Source organism: Canis lupus, chromosome 1 (assembly GCF_011100685.1).
Source record: "Canis lupus familiaris isolate Mischka breed German Shepherd chromosome 1, alternate assembly UU_Cfam_GSD_1.0, whole genome shotgun sequence".
Lineage (NCBI taxonomy): Eukaryota > Metazoa > Chordata > Mammalia > Carnivora > Canidae > Canis > Canis lupus.
The window spans coordinates 59,330,182-59,351,222 of record NC_049222.1 but is presented as its reverse complement, the minus strand read 5'-3'; the positions used below and the strand labels follow the sequence as shown (position 1 = coordinate 59,351,222).

Sequence of the window (21,041 nt, the reverse complement as noted above, 5' to 3'; positions counted from 1 at the left end):
CTATGATGTAGACAGAACAAAAGTTATAGGCAATATGTAACTGGATGAATTTGGCTGTGTGCCACTAAAACTTTATTTACAAAAAAGGTGAACTGTATTTGACCTGCCACCTAAAGATTGCCAACACCTACTCTAGGATTTACCTTTAAAAAAGACCTTTTGTAATGCCAGCAGCCCCTTTATCCTAGGTTGGGAGCTTTAAATAATACCATTGACTCTATACCCATATGATAACCAATGAGCTTATTCTATTTTCCCTCTACTCCCTTCTCTTTACTATTAAATAAATGATTGTATTATTTATACTTTGACAGGACAGATAACATGTACTCTTCTACTCCTATCCCTTCCTATGTTTTGGTCTTTCATCTAAAATTTAATGTATTCAAGGGCACCTGGATGACTCAGTTGGTTAAGCGTCTGCTTTTGGCCCAGGTCATGATTCTGGAGTCCCGGGATTGAGCCCCGTATCAGGCTCTGCACTCATTAAGGAATCTGCTTCTTCCTCTCTCTTTGCCCTTCCCCCTGTTCCTTTTCTCTCTCTCTGTCTCTGTCTCAAATAAATAAATAAAAATCTTCAAAAAGAAATTAAATGTATTCAGTGTTCACCATAGTCCAGAACATCACTGACACCTCATACTTAAATGAAGTTCATTCTCTTACAGATTCCATGGAGAGGGCTCCTGAGTACTATACTGAGTTTGCGCAGGTTTCAAACTATTTTTCATAGCTTTGATACTTGAAAACAGTTTGGCTGGATATAAAGACCTAGCCTTATACTTTCTTTCCTGTACTCTTGCTATGTGTGTTACTGTTGACAAATATGGTGCCATTATGATATCCTTTGCTTTATAGTGATTTGGTTTTCTTGCCTAAGGTCCAGAAGGATTTTTTCTTTTGTTTTAAATGCAGTATTTTTAGTAGGCTATGTCTCAGATGATTAATTATTCTTGGTCAATTTGTCTAGATGTTAGCAAGCCCTTTGAAAATTTTTTTGAATTACAGTTATATATATACAGGCTCTGTCCTTTGTTTTTATTTTTCAGAAATTTAAATTACATGCAGTTTAGGTCTTCTTTGCTTAGATAGATTCTATAGCAACCAATTTGTGTCTTAGATTTTTTAGCTCTTTTGTATTTTGTTTTTATTCTCTTGGCATTTTTATTCCTCTTCATAGCACCTGCTGTTATATTTCCAGTCTTGTCTCTTTGGCATCTCAGATTTGAATGTTCATTTCTGAAATTATTTTGTCTTCCTCTCCTCCTTTTCTTTTTTTTTTTTTTTCTCTTCTCCTTTTCTTCCCTGACTCATCTCTGGGATCTTTTTTGTACTTTTCTGTTTTGAGTTTTTGAATATCTGATTTAGAGTGTTTTTTCACATATGCAAATATTTGTTTAATAATATTAATGTGAGCAGATTATATACAGAGTTCTGCTTTGTGGGTTTTATGGCAGGGTATCAGATAAGGGGCTTTATCACCTGAGGTATTTTGATTCTTACAGTAGTTTTATATGGATGTTACCTGTTATTCCCATCGCTTTTAAAATGTCTTATCTTTTCCTAAATCAATAGTAGTTATTCTACTACGGTGATGGTGAGAAGTTTGGATGGTGTACTAGTTTTTAGTTTAGAGTAATCTCAGCTGAGTGCCTATTATTTAACAGGTAGCATTTTTTCTAAGAGTTAAGGTGGTGGTTGATGGGTCTTCTGATTTTGTGTTTCTTATTTGTTTAATAGGATCTTTAAAATCCACTGCTTCTCTCTCCCTTCCCGATTACCGAGATTCCAAGGGACTCCTGCTGGTCACCGCCACCTCTGTTCTCAAGAACTTTCAGGTCCTTCTTTCTGTTCCCCAGTAGTTACTGCTCTGATCCACAAGGTCTCAAACCTTTTCTCAATATTTCCCTATTCCTGTGGGACTCTGTCCTTCTAAGGGTGATGTTAGCTGTGTTCCGCCATCATGAGGAACCCGTTGGTCTCTTCTTTTCACTTATTCTCCACTGATTTTTCTATTCCATTATGAGCTCTAGATTAGCTTTGCTGGTTTTTAATGTCCATTTGTTGATTTCCATGTAAATTGCAGTTTGCAGTATTCTCCCTCACTCTTATTTTTTAGTTTTGTTTTATGGATTTTTTTTTTGTTGTTCTCCTTGTTTATCTATAAAGTCTCTGGAGGATATGTGGAGAAATTTGAGTATAAGCAGCTACCATCATCTGGAAACCTGGAAATCAACATTTTGTTTTTTAAGTTATTCTTTCTCATTGTTTAACTCTTCATACCAACTTTTGCTGTATATTTTTTAAAAATATTTATTTATTTACTTATGAGAGACACAGAGAGAGGCAGAGACACAGGCAGAGGGAGAAGCAGGCTCCCTGCCGGGAGCCAGATGCAGGGACTTGATCCTGGATCCCGGGATCACGCCCTTGGCCGAAGGCAGATGCTCAACCGCTGAGCCACCCAGGCATCCCTGCTGTGTATTTTAAAAATATTACCCATGTTTTCTTTGAACCGTTTCTAGAAAGTGTAATTGGAGAAATAGTTATCTATAATGATTTTAAAGGGTTCAAACATGGAAATGGAAATGACCTTTTCTGTGTTTAGAATCAATGGCTAGAAAGTTCAGGGAAGCATTTTAGAATTAGCACAAGGAAGACTTCTTAGTGATTAGAGCTGCCTACAGCCCAAGTAGGCTGCCTATACAGTTGTAGAGACATTCCAGTGTAGACTAGAAAAAATTTGTGTAAGGAATTCAAGCATCTAATGAGTAAATAGCATTTAAGGTGCCACCTGAGATGCTGTAAACCTCAGCCATGACAAATGAATTCAGCTGCTAGCTGGTTTATTGCAGAATATGTACTTATATAAAATACAGTGTCAAATTATATTATGAAATATTGAACATGATCTATGCTAGACATGGAATGAGTTCAGGAAACTGCATCAAGAGCTCCACTTTTCTTTAGTGACCACAATAATGCATTGGGTATTGAAAGAATTATGATAATGAAGAGGAAGAGTCTCAGAGCTCGTCTGGCTGGGCTGAGGTTTTGGCTCTACTACCTACTAGCTAATTACAGGCATTTTACTACTGCCTTGGCTTTCTCATTGCTAAGATATGAGAATTACTACATTTTATAGGGCTACTGTGAAAATTAAATGAGTTAATCCATATAAAGTGCTTCTGATATAACCTGACATATAATAAATGCTAGTTAAGCATTATTGTTATAGGCCTACAATTCGTTTTAGAAACCTTTGAGGTCAAATACATGTTGAAATTCAGATTTGTTTTCGTTTTAAGAAAGTAACTCAGTGCATATGTCCTATATTATGAAACCTACTAGCAATACTGCAGACGGCACCCTGTAATCAAACATTTTAATCCTATTGTGGTAAAATTTATGAAACTTCACACTAAATGGAATAAAGACACATCAATTTAGGTCAGATTTTCCTGCCAAATTAACTCTGAACAGCTTGCTTTTCCAGAACTTTTTGGATTTTGAAATTGGGATACATGAATATGGACCATTGTCACCGTCATCATTAGGCCTCCTCCATCTGTCCAGGAACTTTGATCAGTCAGCCAAAACATGATTCTGCTCCAGGATGAAATATCGAGTGCTACAGGGTGGATGATAACTGGAAAGGCCTTTTTAAAGTTATAATGAGAAGAGCTCCTGTTACCTGAAGTGCATCTTACACCAGGCCTGGTAGGGTCTAGGGTACCTCGGGCAACCAAAGCTGCATCGTTTGGTGACAGGAACGTTCAAAGTAGATATAAAATAGCATCTGTATTATTTCATTACTGCCTTAGCATCAAAAAGGTTTTCACCTTCAAACCTGCCTTCCCATTATTTTGACTCAGATGCTTTCTCTGACTGATTCTTTATATGTGTCTATGGGTCTTTCAGACTCATTCAGATCTCTTTAGTAGTTAGTACTTGCTAACTGTAATTCTATATAAATGGTCCTGCTGGTGTTTAAAGCTGTATGATTCATTTTACTTTTTCTTCAGCTGATGTCTAAACTCCTGTTTTGAAGTGGGAAGAAAATCACCTTCAGGTGTATATATGTGGGTAACTTAGTCCAGTCCAATGAATCCTGTGGTCAACTGGAGCAACAAAAGGCAGGCCTTGCATCACCTTGAGCTTCAGGAGGTTTCTTAATGAAGTGGGGGGAAAAAAAGAAAAAAAGTGAACAGAAGATTATAAAAGGAAAGAAAAACCACCACCAACAGCAACAACAAAAATTGGAAAGATCCAACCTGGATGGCCTGCTGTATGTGGTTTCAGCACTCAAAACATCGGTTCCAGTGACACCATTGAGAATAAGCAGTAGTAATTCCAAACGTGTGTTCATATTTTTGTGTTGTTACTTTTTCAGTTTTCTAAATCTACACACTCCTCAGGAAGCCAATGAGGCACTTATTTAGTGCTCTTGTTACTGTTTTTTGCTGCTACGGTGGCTTTGGTGAGGGATACCAAGACCCAGCCCTCAACTGTGGGGAATGGTTGCTGGCAGGGTGATAACATCAGGCACATATTCTGCTTGTTGACAGTGAGGACCTGGACCACCTCACCTTGGTTCACACAGATGTCACTCTCTGTCAGCACATAGTAATCTTTGATGAATGGGGTCCTGTGGCAGCATTTAAGGAGTCTTATTGTGTTTCTAAGACTTGATTAGTGCTCTGTGCCCAGGTTTGCTATATGTCTGTATTGGTGGCTTACAGAATGGTCTTCTCAGAATCTCCCTGTTCATAAATGCAGACTTGCCAGGGTCACTGTCCATGTTCTCATCCAGGACCAAGTAATTCATCTTGATTCTCCTTTTGAATATGTAGTCCAAGGTGAAGGACCCCCTCTTGAGTAGTTTGCTTAAGGTGACAGTTTGCTCAAAGAGGAACATGTGCCTCTACTTGCCTGTACCCATCTCAATCATGTAGAACATGTTCTGCTGCAATAGTATCTTCAAAAAACAGCTTACAGAATGGGAGAAAATACTTGCCATATATTAGATAAAGGGTTAATATCCAAAATACATACAGGACTCCTACAACAAGCAGTTGTATTAAAAAAAATGGGCAGAGAACCAAATAGACATTTTTCCAAAGATGTACACCCACTATTAAAAAGAAATGGTAATTACATAACATGATGGTAGTGACTTTCACTACATTGGCAGCCCTATTACAATATATAAATGTATCAAATCAATATATTGTATACCTTAAGTTTATATAATGTTACATGTTAAATAGAATTCAATAGGAAAAAAGTTGGTTTACTCTTACGTGTAAATCACACAGCATAGTATCTGGCACATGATCAGGTGCTTAAGTATAGTAAGTAACACAAGTATCTTTCTCTGGCCAAATCTATTTTGTTCCTGAATTTGGATAGTTGAGGAATTTATCAGATTTATCTTACTATATTCAAATTCCTATTTTCAGAAAGCAGGAGTTTGGATAATAAGAGATATCTGTATTTATCTTGTACTTAGTAGGTGCCAGGCTCTATTCTCAAGTATTGCACACATGTAACTTTTTCTTCCTCACAATAGTTCTATATCAGAGCACCATCATTATAACCTGCTTTTTACAAATGTAGAAACAGAGGAACAGAAAAACCATTTCTTTTGGTGACTGAAACATAATTTGGGGAATGGGAGTTTGTTCAAAGTAGATATAAAATAGCAGCCATTCCTGCCCTCTCCTTATTAGGATTCACATACTATCCTATGACTGTTTCTGTTTCTCAGATTTGTTCAGCTCCCTTTAGTAGTTCAGTTCTCCCTCTTGTGTCCATTTCAGATACCCTCAAAAGAAAGACAATTAGATTGTTCTAGTAGATTCATGCCACAGCAGCTCAGAGGCCTCTGGGCAGCCTAGGGAGTGGCTGCCCTTAGTGGGTTCCCAGTCCCTGGTCGAGCCTGCTGTTTGCACATGGCGTTCACAAAGTGGAGTTTGGAGTGTGGAGTTACGGGCTTGGTGGACGTTCCAGTGGTTGGCCTGTCCAGATCTGTAATGAAGACAAAAGAATCACTTCAGGAATATACTGAAGAACAAGTCATGCAACAGTTATCCGTGCTGATGGAATTGTCAATGCTGGGGACCAGGAGTGTAGACAGAGTAGCCTGGTGACTCAATCTAACTAGGAGTTACTTCTTGATGAGGAAAGTCTTGAGCTCAGTGGGTTTCAAAGAGACAGATTAAAAGGATGGTGGGGTTTATAAAGACAATACTTAGTCACTTCCTAGTCAAGCTCTGTAGTAGTTTTTACAGTTTTTCCCACATCATCACATCTACCACCATTATGGGATATTTTCCCTCCAGCTGGAGGAATTGTCCCAATTGACATAATACCACTTACAGAGTGGTGCACGAAAAGCACACTCTGGTTTTGCTCTTGGGATGGCCGTCAAGTTTGCCTTTGGTGCACAGTGTTCATGTATCATCTGCAACGAAAACATCTAAGCTCCCCTGTAGCTCATGTTCATTTCTTTCTTTAAAAGATTTTATTCATTTGAGAGCATGTGCACTCACAAGTGAGCATGAGTAGGGGAGAGGGGCAGAGGGAGAGGGAGAAGCAGACTCCCTACTGAGCAGGGAGCCCAACTGGGGGCTCAATCCCAAGGCCCTGAAATCATGAGCTGAACTGAAGGCAGACACTTAACCGATTGAACCACCCAGGAGCCCCTTGTGTTCATTTTTCACGGCACTTATTTTGTGTGTCACTCTACAATTTATGAAAGAATTGGATTTGCCTCCAACAGTAGCTCATCTAATTTTTTGGCTAACAGTTTTCATAATCTTCAGTTCATTGTTTCCCTAATTAGAAGCCTGTTAGTCTTCCTGATGTAAGGTATATAGTTATTTGCCAAATGCAGAGCTCTTGAGAAAATGTCTCTAGAGGCATAAAGCATACCAAGTTGTTAATTAGTAAGCAGATTAGAAGGGTTAAGTGTGAAAAGGGAATACTTAATCATAAATTCTACCAAAGTAAGATAAAGATACTCTGAATTTTAACCTTAAAACACTTTACCTCCTCCTCACTCCTCAGTTCAAAGCCTTCTTCATTTGGCCAGTAATACAAAAGCCATCATCCTGATGTTTTGGGCCTTTTTTTCTTGGGAACACTTCAAGTTTTTCTTTAAGATGTTTGATACCTTTATGACATCATATCTAGGAATTCTTAAATGGGTCTGCTTTTGCTTTCTGTCTCTCTTTCTCTCCTGTTTCAAGTGACTAACATCTGGTTTCTCTGTGAAGAATTTTTAAATCTGAATTATAATATCCTTTAAGGACATTAGTATGAACCATGGAATCAATAGCTGGCTGACCTCCACAGCTACAGAGGATTTCTTGGAGGTTTTATTTTTTAATGTGTCACTTTGCTTACACTGCTCAGGAGTTAGGATTCTAGGGCAAGGTATCATAGACTCTTCAGTAATAGATAATAACTTTTGCTATTTGCTGAGGATCATAGTAGGTGAAAATCTGATACCAAAATCTATATTTTGTGCTACTAAATTATACTCATAAGGCCAGGTAAGAAATACAGTCTAAATTTTAAAAAAATTTTAAAAACAAGCATGATGGCCATTTATTGTTTTGTTCAGTAAACCTATTTTGAGCACTAAGCAACATCATGCTCTCTGCTAGCTCCTCACATCACAAGGATGAAAAGACAAAGCATTTGTTGTGAAGATACTCAGAACTTTATAGTGAGACAGACAAGTAGACATCTGTTGTACATGCGATTCTAACAGCCATAGAAGGGCCACAGCACCAGTCCCACCTAGCTGATCTTCAGTTTTCTACCTCATGCCAGGCCTACGCATTGGCCTCTCAGAGGCGGGACCTGGGAATCTGTATTATTAAAACCCACCTTAGTTTTCTTTGATGAGCCCCCAGGTTTGCTCTACACACCAGGCAACCTGTCTGCCTCTTCCTCTCGATCTTGTGAAGCTGCATCTCTGTTGGCATCCTCCTCGGAAGAGCCTCAGGTGAAGGTGGGGAGACAGGGAGAGGTGGGAGCAAGTCCTCCTACCCAGTCCCACTGAGAGGGCTCTGACTCCTAGGGGACTAGGAGACACTGGAGCAGGTTGAGAAGTATCCTTAGAGGCATCTCAGTATGCCACCTGGATGTGAAGACGTAAGTTCAGATCATGTACTTTGAGAGTTTCTGTTCTTTCTGGATGCTCCATGTAAGCAGTATTCTGACTCCTGTTCTGGCTTATGACTTTGTTACCCTTTACTGAATCAATCTAGAGTAAAAGGCAATTTGTTAACTTAATCAGCCTATTATTAAAAAGCGAGAGTGTGTGTATATCTGGCATTTAAGATTACCAAATATGTATATAATGGATTGTGAGAATATCACTAACATATTTTTATTCTGTATAGTTTTGTAAGGCTTTTTACCCCATTTTTGGGGGTGCTAACAGGTTGGTTTTTTTTTTTTTTTTTAATTGAGACCCTAGTGTAGAAATGTTGGATAATCTAGAAACATATATGACTTTTGCATTACAGGCTGTTGTTTGGCTTGTTTTGGCAAGGAGACTACTCAAATACTGGAGTAGTTTTTAGACAAATCTGGAGCTCATTAGATTTGTCTTGTATTATTTAGGGTAGGCTAACTGCTGTAGCAAATAGTGGCTTAACGCATTCTAAGTTGTGTCTTGCTCCTGTGTGTGTGGGAAAGGAGTTATTCTAGCCCATGAAATCATTTAGGGGCCCTGGCCCTTCCTAGAGCTCTTTAGCCTTTGGAACTGGTCCTGAAGACTGTTGGCATAATGTTCCCAAGTTGTTGCATAGACCAATAGTTTGTTCCTTTTCATGGCCCAGTAGTTTTCCATTATATGAATATACCAGGGGTTTTTGGGTTTTTTTATTTTTATTTTTTAACCACTTTGTTTATCCATTATCACTTAATGGAACTTTGGGCTGTTTCCACTTTTTGGCTATTATGGATAATGCTACTAAGAAGATTGACATAGAAGTTTTTATGTGGATATGTGTTTTCATTGCTTTGAGGTATATAATAGAGATTCCTGGGTAATATGGTAACTGTATTTAACTTTTTAAGGAACCATCAAACTGTTTTCCAATGCCACTATACCAGTTTACAGTACCTGGAGCAGCATAAGAAGGTTCTCATTTCTCAACATTCTTGCCAGCACTTATTGTCTTTGTGAATATAACACTCTTAGTGTGTCTAAAGTAGTATCTCACCTGTGGTCTTTTTTTTTTTCTTTTTTTTTTTAAGATTTATTTATTTATTTATGATAGAAAAAGAGGGGCAGAGACACAGGAGGAGGGAGAAGCAGGCTCCATGCCGACGTGGGACTCGATCCTGGGTCTCCAGGACCGCACCCTGGGCCAAAGGCAGGCGCCAAACCGCTGAGCCACCCAGGGATCCCCCTCACCTGTGGTCTTGATTTGCATTTCCCTAATGACTAGTGATACTGGGCATCTTTTCATGTGCTTATTGGCCATTTGTATCTTTGTTAGAGAAATATCTATTCAAGTCCTTTGCCCAGCTTTGCGCAGTGGCAGTATCATAGCCAATGAGGTTTATCCGAGATGCGAGTATTGCTAATTCAAATCCTTTGCCCATTTTTCAACTGGGTTGTCTTTTTCTTGTTCAGTTCTAAGAGTTATATGTATATTCTATATGTAAGTCCTTTCATAGATATATGATATGCAAATAATTTCGTTCTGTGGGTTTTTTCACTTCTTTGATGGTGTTCTTTGAAGCACAAAGTTTTCAATTTTGATGAAATCAATTTTATTGGTTTTGTCTTTTATCGCTTGTGCTTTTGGTGTCTTATCTGCCACAGGTTGTTTTACAACTTGATAGCAACAAAGACTTTCTTTAGAGTGAGATTGTGGTTTCTTCAGCAGCACTGATCCCCTGGAAACTTAGGCCTTTCTCATCTCTTTGCTTCCCATCAATTGTATGTGTCAGTATCCAGAGTTCTTTTCTTCACATTTCTCAAGCCTGGTTTGTTAGGTTTTTGTTTTCTTTTCTTCTTTGTCTTAATCTTAGTTTGGGCTGCTGTAACAAAATAACATTGGCTGGGTGGCTTCAACAGCAGACATTTATTTTTCACAGCTCTGGAAGCTGGAAGTACAAGATCAAAGTGCTGGCAGGTTTGGTTCCTAGGGAGGAACTTCCTCCTGGCTTGTAAACAGCTGCCTTCTCGCAGTGCTCACATGGTCTTTCCTTGCTTTGTGTGTATGTGTGTGAGCTTGTGTGTGCATGTATGTATCTTTGTGTGGAGAGAGAGAGAAAGAAGGAGAGAGCCCTGGTCTCTCCTCTTCTTACCACAAGAACATTAATCCCGTTATGGGGGCACTACCCTCATGACCTCATCTATACATATCACCTCCCTAAGGCCCCAACTCAATATCATATTGGGGGTTAAGGCTTCAACATGTGGATTTGGGAGAATCACAAACATTCAGGCTACTATAGCCTCCATTTTTTTTATTGTGGTAAAAAAAGAATCATAACGTGACGTTCACCATCCTAATTATTTCTCAGTGTACAGTTCAGTGTTGTTAAGTGTATTCATATTCACATTGTCATACCACTAATCTTCAAAACTATTTTCATCTAAAAAACTGAAACTATACCCATTAAACCACAATTCCCTATTTTCCCCTCTTCCAGTCCCTGGAAATCACCATTTCACTTTCTGTCCCTATGAATTTGACTACTCTAGAAATCCCATGTAAGTGTAATCATTCTGTATTTTTCTTCTGTGACTGACTTATTTCACTTAGTATAATACCCTTAAGGTTCATCCCTGTTGTAGTTAATAGTAGAAATTCCTTTCTTTTTAGGGCTGAATAATATTTCATTGTGTGCATGTATGTGTGTGTATATCACATTTTGTTTATGTATTCGTCCATCCGTGGACACTTGTGTTGCTTGGCCATTGTGAATAGTATCCCGTGAAAATGGGTGTGGCCTCCATTCCTCTTTTATTCAACCTAATTGCGGCTGCCTTAAGGCCATCTAAACTGAAGCCTTCACCTTTAACCTGGGTCATTTTATACAACTGAGAAGATTTATTAGGACTCTGTTTGTTGATCAAAGCCTTTTCAGCCCTTGTTCTTAATCTCTAGGGTCTAGAAGCTGTTTCTTTATAGCCTTTCAAAACTTCAAATTTCTGAGCTTTCTGTTCTCTTTCATTACTCCTTGGGAACTGGTCAGTTCTTTCTTATGCTCGTCTCTTTCCTGCAATATTTTGCTTAAGGCAGTTTTTCTAGCTCCTGTCATGGTCTGATGTAGGTTGAGGGTGGGGTGCTCTCCTCCACACAATCATCCAGGGCCCAGGCTTCCTCCCTCAGGTGGCTCTCTGACTCCATGGCTTTATCCTGGTCGATACTGGCAAAGACCAGGAAGAGGAGGAGGGTTGCACAGGAAGGCTTTTAGGGACCCACCTGGAAGTGGCATGTGTTCTTCCACCCCCATTCCACTGGCAGCACTTACCTACTGCAGTTCTACTCAACCATAAAGGAGGAAGGGAAACATGGCCCAGCTCTGCTCCTAGGGAGAAAGGGAAACAAGGCCTGGTGAACACACAACGGCCACTATCTCACGCAAGAACTGAATTTAGGGGTACCAGCATATCAATGGTGATTAAAACCATGAGTGGGGATGGGGATCACCCTGTAAAGGATGTAATGAGAGTACTGGGAGAGCATTGCAAAAACAAGAGCACATTCCAGGGAGCCTGTAATACTAAAAATAATTTATGTAACCTAACTTTTACAACGTTTATAAAAGTTATTACTATGCTTTTAGGAAAGTGAAAATGTGTGGACTAAAGGGATGCCAGGTGGCTCAGCGGTTAAGTGTCTGCCTTTGGCCCAGGCCAGGCCGTGATCCTGGGTCCTGGGATCAAGTCCCACACTGGGCTCCCTGCATAGAGCCTGCTTCTCCCTCTGCCTGTGTCTCTGCCTCTCTCTTTCTCTCTCTGTGTCTCTCATGAATAAGTAAATAAATATTTAAAAATTTTTGTGGACTACAAATAGAAAAATTATCATATGATTTTGCTCATGTATGGAATTTAAGAAACAAAATGGAGGACCATAAGGGAAGGGAGGGAAAAATAAAATAAGATGAAATCAGAGAGGGAGACAAACCATTAAGAGACTCTTAACTTTAGGAAACAGACTGAGAATCAATAGAGGGGAGTGGGGAGGGGAATGGGGTAACTGGTTGATGGACATTAAGGAGGGCATGTGATGGAATGAGCAGTGGGTATTATATGCCACTGATGAATCACTAAACTCTGCCTTTGAAACTGATAATATACTATATGTTAATTAATTGAAATTTTTAAAAAGTAGCTTTTTAGAAACCGGGATGTTTTCATTCCTTGATATTCATGTAGAAAACAATATATATTAGCGTGATTATTTTATGAATGTTGAAATCTGTAAGTATAGAATGGCATTGAATTTTAGAAACACTGAACTAAGTAATTTTTCATTTATCATGTATTTAGTGAATGTTTAATGAGCATTTATTATGTGACAGGCATGTGAGGATAACAATAAGTCATAGTCCCTCAAGGAGGATCGAATCAAGTTGGAAAAAGATAAGGCAAGTCAGTAAACACCTAAACCATCAGGCAGGTTCTCTAAGACTACAGGAACTGTTTAAGATGTTAAACCATCGGGGTGACAGTCTACAGGTAATAAAAGAGTACTCGTTTTGAGCTAAGCAGATCTGGGTTTGAATGGCAGCTCTGCTGCTCTCACTGGTGGGGGAGTTAACTTCTACTTTTTTAACTTCTACTTTTATTTCTAAGTTGGCGATATGTTATCTACCTTGTGAATTGTGATTGTGAATATTAGGAATAGTATGTATACATACAGCCTAGCACAATGCTTGATGTTACAGATATGGTAGTTCCCTTTATTATTGTTATCAAAGAAGGTGGAGGTCATCCTGGATTGGAAAAATCACCATTACCTTACACAAATTCATGAGTTCATTCATTCAGTAGTTATTTAGTAAGCCACCACTATGCACAAAGAAAGTACCTGGGATTAGACTGTGTTTGCATATCTGTTCTTATGCAGTAGTGTTTGTATCACAGGCATTTATACTACCTTCCCCTCTTTCAGATGACCATGCCTCTATTTTTCATTGCTCACATTTCCACTAACTGCCAATGAGGCAGCCTTTTTTCTTCACATGTCAATTGTCCTTGGCCCCCTTCCTTACACTAACTCATTTCATTTTGTCCCAATTTGGAATAATTTCACTACCTTCTTTCTGTGTTTGCCAGTTCATTTTCCTTCTCACATCATCATGTATAGCTGTAAGATTGTATACCTCATAGATACTCAGGAGTCTCCTTAGAAGGTCTCTTTGCTGATGCTAATGCTGACACGGATGCCATCATCCTGCTGCTTGGCAGGCGCTGTATAGGACCTCCCTGTCCTCCAGCAGCTCTCTTGTAAACTAACTGAGGGCAGGGACCACTACACCTTCTTGAATTCTCAGTCTGGTCCTTTGCACACAGGAAATGGTTTATAAATATTTGTCAGTCAGAGAGAAGAACAGTCAATTTCACCTCACATTGAAAATAATTTTTTTAAGTATCACTTTATATGCAGTTGTATTTTGTTTCATTGCCAGTGTTCCAGCAGTATTCCTTTTCTATGATAAATGCAAACAGCCTCACTTCAGTAGGGATTAAATGTGCTTTGTGGGATTAGTTAGGAACAATTTACTACATTCTTTTTGGCAAACTGGATTCCAGGTTCCAAACAACTGCCTTTACAAACCCATTCTGGCACATAAATTATAAGATGTAGACCGTCTGTTCAGCATTTTTCCCTTTCAGTAATTTTTTAAAAGGGGATTTGGTTTTAAAGGGGGATTTAGTGCCTTGTTTGTCGTTCTCTTCTTTGATAAGTGTCTTTACCACAAATAAAGATTCTCAAACTTTTTCCGTCTTACAGCATGGTCTGATCGCTAGAGCCAACTGGAAATAGATCAGACATTAACGAATGTAGCACATGTTTGCTGATGTCACCAGGCTGTGACTGCTGAGAGGCAGACATGCCACTATAACTAAAAATGGCTATTGAATGAAGAATATACAAATTTATATAGAGAAAAGAACCTACATTTGTTGTTGTTAATGAATATGCCATGTTATTTTGAGGACTTGCCCGTCATTAATAAGTTTAAAAACAGTATCTATGTGATGGCATATCCATACCTGCGGCACCCCTGCTCTGTTGCATGCCTCTCCTCATGTCCACAGTTCCCCATCTTACCTGCCCAGACCTCCTTAGTCTGTCCTTCCCTGTTGCTCCTCAAGAACATGATGCTTTTCGTACATCTGATGGTTATCCAATGTCTTCTTTGGAAAAAGAACTATTCAAATCCTCTGCCCAGTTTTTTAATTGGATTGTTTGGTTCTTTGGTGGTGAGTTGTCTAAGTTCTTTGTATATTTTGGATATTAATCCCTTATGGATTTATCCCTTACAAACATTTTCTCCTGTTCAGTAAGTTGTCTTTTGTTTTCTTGATGGCTTCCTTTGTTGTGAAGAAGTTTTTTATTTTGATGTATTCCCAATAGTTTACTTTTGCTTTCATTTCCCTTGTCTTGGGAGACATATCTAGAAAAATGTTGCTATTTGGGGCACCTAGGTGGCTCAGTCAGTTGAGCGTCTGACTCTTGGTTTCAGCTCAGGTCATGATCTCAGGGTTCTGAGATCGAGCCCCCCACTTCAGTTGCTCAGCACAGAATCTGATCGTCCTTCTTCCTTACCCTCTGCCTGTGCCCCTTGCTGACGCAAGCATGTGCTCTCTCACTCTCCCTCTGTCAAATAAAATAAATAAAATTTTTTTTAAAAAAGAAAGAAAAATGTTGCTATGACTGATGTCAAAGAAATTACTGCCCGTGTTCTCTTCTAGGATTTTATGGTGACAGGTCTCATGTTTAGGTCTTTAATCCATTTTATTTTTGTGCGTGGTTTTAGAAAGTATTCTAGTTTCACTCTTCTACATGTAGCTGTCCAGTTTTTGCAGCATCATTTATTGAAAAAAAAAAAAAACAACAACTATCTTGTCTTCATTGTGTATTCCTGCCTTCTTTGTCATAGATGAATTGACCATGTAATCATGAATTTATTTCTGGAGTTTCTATTTTGTTCCATTGATCTTTGTGTCTATTTTTGTGTCAGTGCTATATAGTTTCGATTACTACAGCTTTGGTAGTATATACCTTGAAATCTAGAATTGTGATACCTCCATTTTTGTTCCTTCTTTCTCAGGCTTGTTTTGACTATTTGGGGTCTTCTGTGATTCTTTGTTATTATTTGTTCTAGTTCTCTGAAAAATAATGTTGACATTTTGATAGAGATTGGATTGAATTTATAGATTGCTTTGGGTAATGTAGACATTTTAGTAGTATTTGATCATGAGCATGGAAAATCTTCCCATTTGTGTCATCTTCAATTTCTTTTATCAGTGTTTTATAGTTTTCAGAGTATAGGTCTTTTACCTCTTTGGTAAAGTTTATCTCCAGGTATTTTACTCTTTTTGATGCAGCTGTAAATGGTGTTGTTTTTTGAATTTCTCTTGCTGCAATTTCGTTTTTTAGTGTATAAAAAAGCTACAGATTTCATGGTACTAATTTTGTATCCTACCACTTCACTTATTTGTTTATTCTAGTACTTTGGGTAGATGCGTTAGGATTTTCTGGACCTGAATAGACATTTTTCCAAAGAAGACATACAGATGGCCAACAGACACATAAAAAGATGCTCAGCAGCGATGATCAGGGAAATGCAAATCAAAACTATATCAAGATATCACCTGTTAGAGTGGCCAGAATAAAAAAAAGAAACAACAAATGTTGGTGAGGATGTAGAAAAAAAGGAACCCTCATACACTGTTGGTGGGAATGCAAATTGGTATAGCTATTGTGGAAAACAGTATAGAGTTTTCTCAAAAAATTAAAAATAGAAATACCATATGGTCTAGTAATTCAAAAACACTATTTCAAAAAGATATATGCACACTTATGTTTATTGAAGCATTACTTATAAATAATAGCCAAGATAGGGAAGCAGCCTGTGTCCATCAATAGATAAATGGATAAGGAAAATGTGATCTGTGTATATACACATACACAGGAATATTACACAGCCATAAAAAGGATGAGATCATGCCATTTGAGACAACATGGATGAACCTAGAGTATTATGCTAAGTAAAACAAGTCTGAGAAAGGCAAATACCATATGATTTCACTCATAAATGAAATCTAAAAAAATTTAAAGCAGAATTATTTTTAAAGATTTTATTTATTTATTCATGAGAGACAGAGAGAGAGAGAGGCAGAGATACAGGCAGAGGGGGAAGCAGGCTCCACACAGGGAGCCTGATGCAGGACTCGATCCCGGGTCTCCAGGATCAGGCCCTGGGCTGAAGGTGGCGCTAAACCGCTGAGCCATCCGGGCTGCCCTAAAGCAGAATTATAACTATAAATACAAAGAACAAGCTGATGGTTGCCAAAGGGGAGAGAGATGGGAGTTTGTGAAAAACAGGTGAAAGGGAGAGGGAATGAGTTCAATTTGGAAATGAGTAGGTCACAGGAATAAAAAGCAGAGAGCATAAGGAATACAGTCAATGATATTGTAGTAGAGATGTAATGGAACAGGTAATAGGTACACTTATGGTGAACATGGAATAATGTATCAACTTGTCAAATCACTTAAATTATGCACTTGAAACTAATGTAACATTGTGTGTCAACTATACCCAAACGAACGTGATGCCAATCAATCCTTATTTTTCCTGATTTCCTTTTGCCCTCTCCTTTCCCCTTTTTCTCTCCCTCTGTCTCTTTCTTGCTCTCGTTCTCTCTCTCTCGTTCTGACTCTTGTTTCTTTAACTTTAGAAAAATCAAGAGAAGTGACCACACAGGAAGTTTTTACTTCAACTACTCACTGTTCTCCAAAGTCACCCTTACCCTTACCCCTCACCTGCAGTCTCACAAATACATGTGTGTGCATGTATGTGTGTATATTTGTATGTAGATAGATAGATAGACACCTTCATTTAAAGAAGTCCAGATGTTATGAAGGAGTTCAAAAGCTACTTGATCATGTTTCTTTAATTATCTCTTCCATCCACATAAATGAATACACATCATCTTTACTTCCCCTGGGAACTGTATCCTTCTAGAATTTACCATAGTCGTCTTTCTCTTACCATTATAGCTCATAGATTACAAGCTCTTTCAGAGCAGTATCCATGTTAATTTTGTATACCTCTTAGCACCCAGTAGAGGGATCTGCTCATTGTAGGGGCATTAGAAATGTTTATTCAGTAGTAACTTCCATTCTGGATAGGCTTCTATAAACGTACTGCCTTCAAACTTAGTTTGTGATATGTCCTTGTATCATTCCACATGCTCTTTCACACAAGTCTCTCTCAATTTTTAAGCTACAGGAGCAGCCCCTTTTCATTAACAAGTTTAATTTTGTTTTTTTATTTTAATCTCAACAGTCAGTGAATTGTACCTTCTCTTTTAATAGCCTTGTGTGTAAGCTGAACACAAGGACCACCATCCTGGCAGCAACTAACCCCAAAGGCCAGTATGATCCACACGAGTCTGTGTCTGTGAACATCGCCCTTGGCAGCCCACTCTTAAGTCGATTTGACCTGATCCTGGTTTTGCTTGATACCAAGAATGAAGACTGGGATCGTATAATTTCTTCCTTTATCTTAGAAAACAAAGGTACGTGGAGATAAATCATTCAGGGTAACAAAGAAAAAGTAGACATAACCAAATGAAATTCTCTTTGAAGAAAATTAGGTAAATACCCAAGGTACTGTATCTAATGGTCAATAGACGCTTGCACAGAAGGCAGTAAGGGAAGCCATTTAGTGCACCCAAAATAATGAGCAGAAGGAAAAGGGCCTACTGATGATATTATAGTTGGTAAGAATGTTCTTTGTGATGAAAGGGGGCAACGTCATGATACATAATTGCCACTCACCTCTTGTACACAAAGAAAACTGGACTGAATTATGAAACAAACCCCTAAATGTAAACTTTAAATTAGATTTATTCAAATACTATGTATTTACTAGGACAGATGAGAGTTATTATCAGTAATTTTAGCCCCTTTAGGAAGTTTACCTTTATTAAACTTCAATCCTAAAGCTACTTATTCTTGAACTATATGCTATGCAGAGTCAGATCTAAGTTTCAGTGGCCATAAACCTGGAGGTTATCTTTTTAAAAATGAGTGTAAGAACTTTATCAGAACCCTTCAAGTAAGGTGTTTGCCTGTTCTTAGAAATTACTGACCTAACACCTGATATGTACAGGTTATCCAAGCAAATCAGAGAAGCTCTGGAGCATGGAAAAGATGAAAACCTACTTTTGCCTAATTAGGAATCTACAGCCCACACTGTCTGATGTGGGTAATCAGGTCCTTCTCCGGTACTACCAGATGCAGAGGCAGAGTGATTCCCGGAATGCTGCCCGGACCACCATCCGCCTGTTGGAAAGCTTGATCCGATTAGCAGAAGGTTTATTTCATTCAACAAATAATACTTCTCTTGGGTGTGCAATATGTACAAGGCATGGAGTTTGGCACCATGAATTCAAAGATGAATAAGAAGAATCTCTAAGGTGCTCATGGTTACTTAAAAAGTGAAGGTTTTGAGCTATGGAACAAACCTCCATCCTTCTGGGGACAGATTATGGGTATTGAGTAGAATGTAGTATCATTAAGAAAGAGGAATCTTAGTGAAATCCTTCATTTAGAAAGCCTTACTTACTAATGTTTCTTTCTCGATGGCCGTCTGTTAGCATTTTGGATGGAACACTTTCTTGATTAGCGTTGTTTCCCATAGAGCATCTCTGTTTTTTCCTAATTGCCATTCACAGCCCACCACTACTGTAGCAAAGCCCAGCCCAAGGCATGAGCCTTACATACATACATACAACTAATGCACATCTCAAGACTTTTCCCCTAATACTGGGTTTTATATTTAGCCCTTGTTAAAATAATTCTAAAAAAACCCACATTCCACGTGGACTGAATACATCACGACAGAATATATGCTTAATAAAAAGGTCTGTAAGACAAATGCATTGTACTTTGTTAGGGATTCATAGCCGATAATAAGAAGAACTACTGCAAAGACAAGTAGTTGAATATTAGAAATATGCTTCTATAACCCCTTTGTTTTTGGAGCCCAGAGTACTTTTTCATATAAATGCCCAAAATTGCCACGGGCTGTGCAAGATTAGGCCCATTACTAGGGAAACCACTTTAAAGCTAGTTGAAACTAGACTTTTGTATTTGTTTTAATAAAATGAATTCGTTATTAGTAGCTCATTCATTAAATATAATTTTTGGGGGGATCAGATAAAGTGTTACATAATCATCTCAAATACTCATTAAAATTTTTTCTGTCTTCGTAATTTTCTTAGCTCATGCTCGCCTGATGTTTCGTGACACTGTGACTCTGGAAGACGCAATTACAGCAGTGTCAGTAATGGAATCCTCAATGCAGGTAAGGGTATTTTGCACCTAATATTTGAACCCTAATTATACGCCTGTAAGAAAAAAGATAATTTATATATCAGAAGTCATAAAAATGATTATATTTTGGATATCCAAAGGAGACTATTTAAAAGGGGAAAAAATGATCATGGAAACATCCTTTGTATCAGTAGCATTGCTTTTGCCCACTGGTGTACAGTAGGTGGTTTCACTCTTTTCCCTCTGCATATCCAAGGGATGCTCATGGTCCCACTAGTGACAATGTGCTTCCTGGCGCAGTGCTCATGACCAGGAATTGAGAACTGCTGAAATTTGAAACAGGCCCCAGGTGATTGTAATATCCCAAGATGGCAGTGGAGAGGGCTCATCTGGGAGCAGTGGTCTCTAGTGTGTGCTTCCTCCATGCAGGCTGACCTGTGTCTCTCCCTGGTACTTTCTATTTTCTCACCCCTTCAGGGAGGTGCACTGCTGGGAGGTGTGAATGCACTCCACACTTCCTTTCCTGAAAACCCTCTGGAACAGTACCAGAGGCAGTGCGAACTTATTCTGGAAAAGCTGGAGCTGCACAACCTTTTGAGTGAAGAGCTAAGAAGACTCGAAAGGTGAGAAAAGAGATCCAAGAAAGGCTTATAATGAAAAATCCTTCTTTTGACATTTAGTGAAATGAAAGAAGTGGAAATTAAGTGAAAAACCTGTGTGTACTATCTGTAGGGGATAGGCTCAGTTATCTATTGCTATATAATCAACTACCCAAGAGCTCAGTGGTTCAAAAAACACCACCACCACCATTTTAGTGCTCACTTTTCTGACAGACAGAAATTCAGGAGGGTTCAGTGGAAATGCTTATCTGCACTCCACATAGTGTTGTCTGGGATCACTCTTGTGTTCAACTGGGAGTCCAGGTAGAACTGGAACATCCTGAATAGCTTCATTCACATAGATGGTGCCTTCGCTGGGATGGCTTAAATGGCTCGGGGCTGGCTGGGCTTCCTCTAATAATGGGGAATAGCTTACGGCTCAAGCAGAACAAAAATGGAAGCTGCCAGGCCTCTTATGAGCTGGGCCAGAACTGGTACTACATCATTTCTGCCACATTTTATAGTTCAGAGCAAGTCACAAGGTCAGGCCCCATGCAAGATGGGGGGGAGTAGACACCACCTCTTGATGAGAGGAGTGACAGAGACACACAGGAATAGAGGAATTGATGGCTACCATCTTTGGCGACCACCTTCCATAGCTACGTTTCCTTGGCTTGCTGCTTGGTGAGCCTCATAGAGAACACTGGCTGGTCCTGTGGTCTGTATAGCCAGCTATAAATTAATTTACCAAATTTATACCACTAGTTCCCAGTTATATAAGAAGCACCAAGGTTGGCTACTCCCAGTTTACCCCCCGAGACAAACAGTTTCCATGGAATCAAGAAATCTCAGTAAATGGGCTTCATTCTGTTTACTGCCACTA

The 21,041-nt window shown here is 38.8% G+C and overlaps 1 protein-coding gene, 1 long non-coding RNA gene and 1 pseudogene across 13 annotated transcripts in view; 2 read left to right on the top strand and 1 right to left on the bottom strand.

Moving 5' to 3' along the window:
• Positions 1 to 21,041, top strand: part of MCM9 (minichromosome maintenance 9 homologous recombination repair factor) — a 115,965-nt gene that overhangs the window by 69,495 nt on the left and 25,429 nt on the right. For 7 of the 12 annotated variants that reach the window (XR_005353829.1, XM_038526654.1, XM_038526651.1 and 4 more), the window contains 4 exons: positions 17,595 to 17,797; positions 18,394 to 18,597; positions 19,508 to 19,590; positions 20,037 to 20,182. Coding sequence is in view for 10 of the 12 variants with exons in the window: in XM_038526654.1 (XP_038382582.1) it covers positions 17,595 to 17,797; positions 18,394 to 18,597; positions 19,508 to 19,590; positions 20,037 to 20,182 (636 nt within the window). In the remaining 2 variants the exon portion in view is untranslated. Of the gene's footprint in view, positions 1 to 3,493; positions 3,916 to 4,022; positions 4,265 to 12,564; positions 12,763 to 17,594; positions 17,798 to 18,393; positions 18,701 to 19,507; positions 19,591 to 20,036; positions 20,183 to 21,041 lie in introns of those variants that run through there. The other 5 variants (XR_005353830.1, XM_038526652.1, XM_038526657.1 and 2 more) reach the window with 5 other exon arrangements.
• Positions 5,265 to 7,180, bottom strand: LOC111096167. Its single transcript, XR_005353832.1, has 2 exons — positions 7,051 to 7,180; positions 5,265 to 6,027 (listed from the first exon to the last, which is right to left on the bottom strand). It is a non-coding gene; the product is annotated as an uncharacterized LOC111096167 (long non-coding RNA).
• Positions 9,549 to 9,679, top strand: LOC119869945 (annotated as a pseudogene).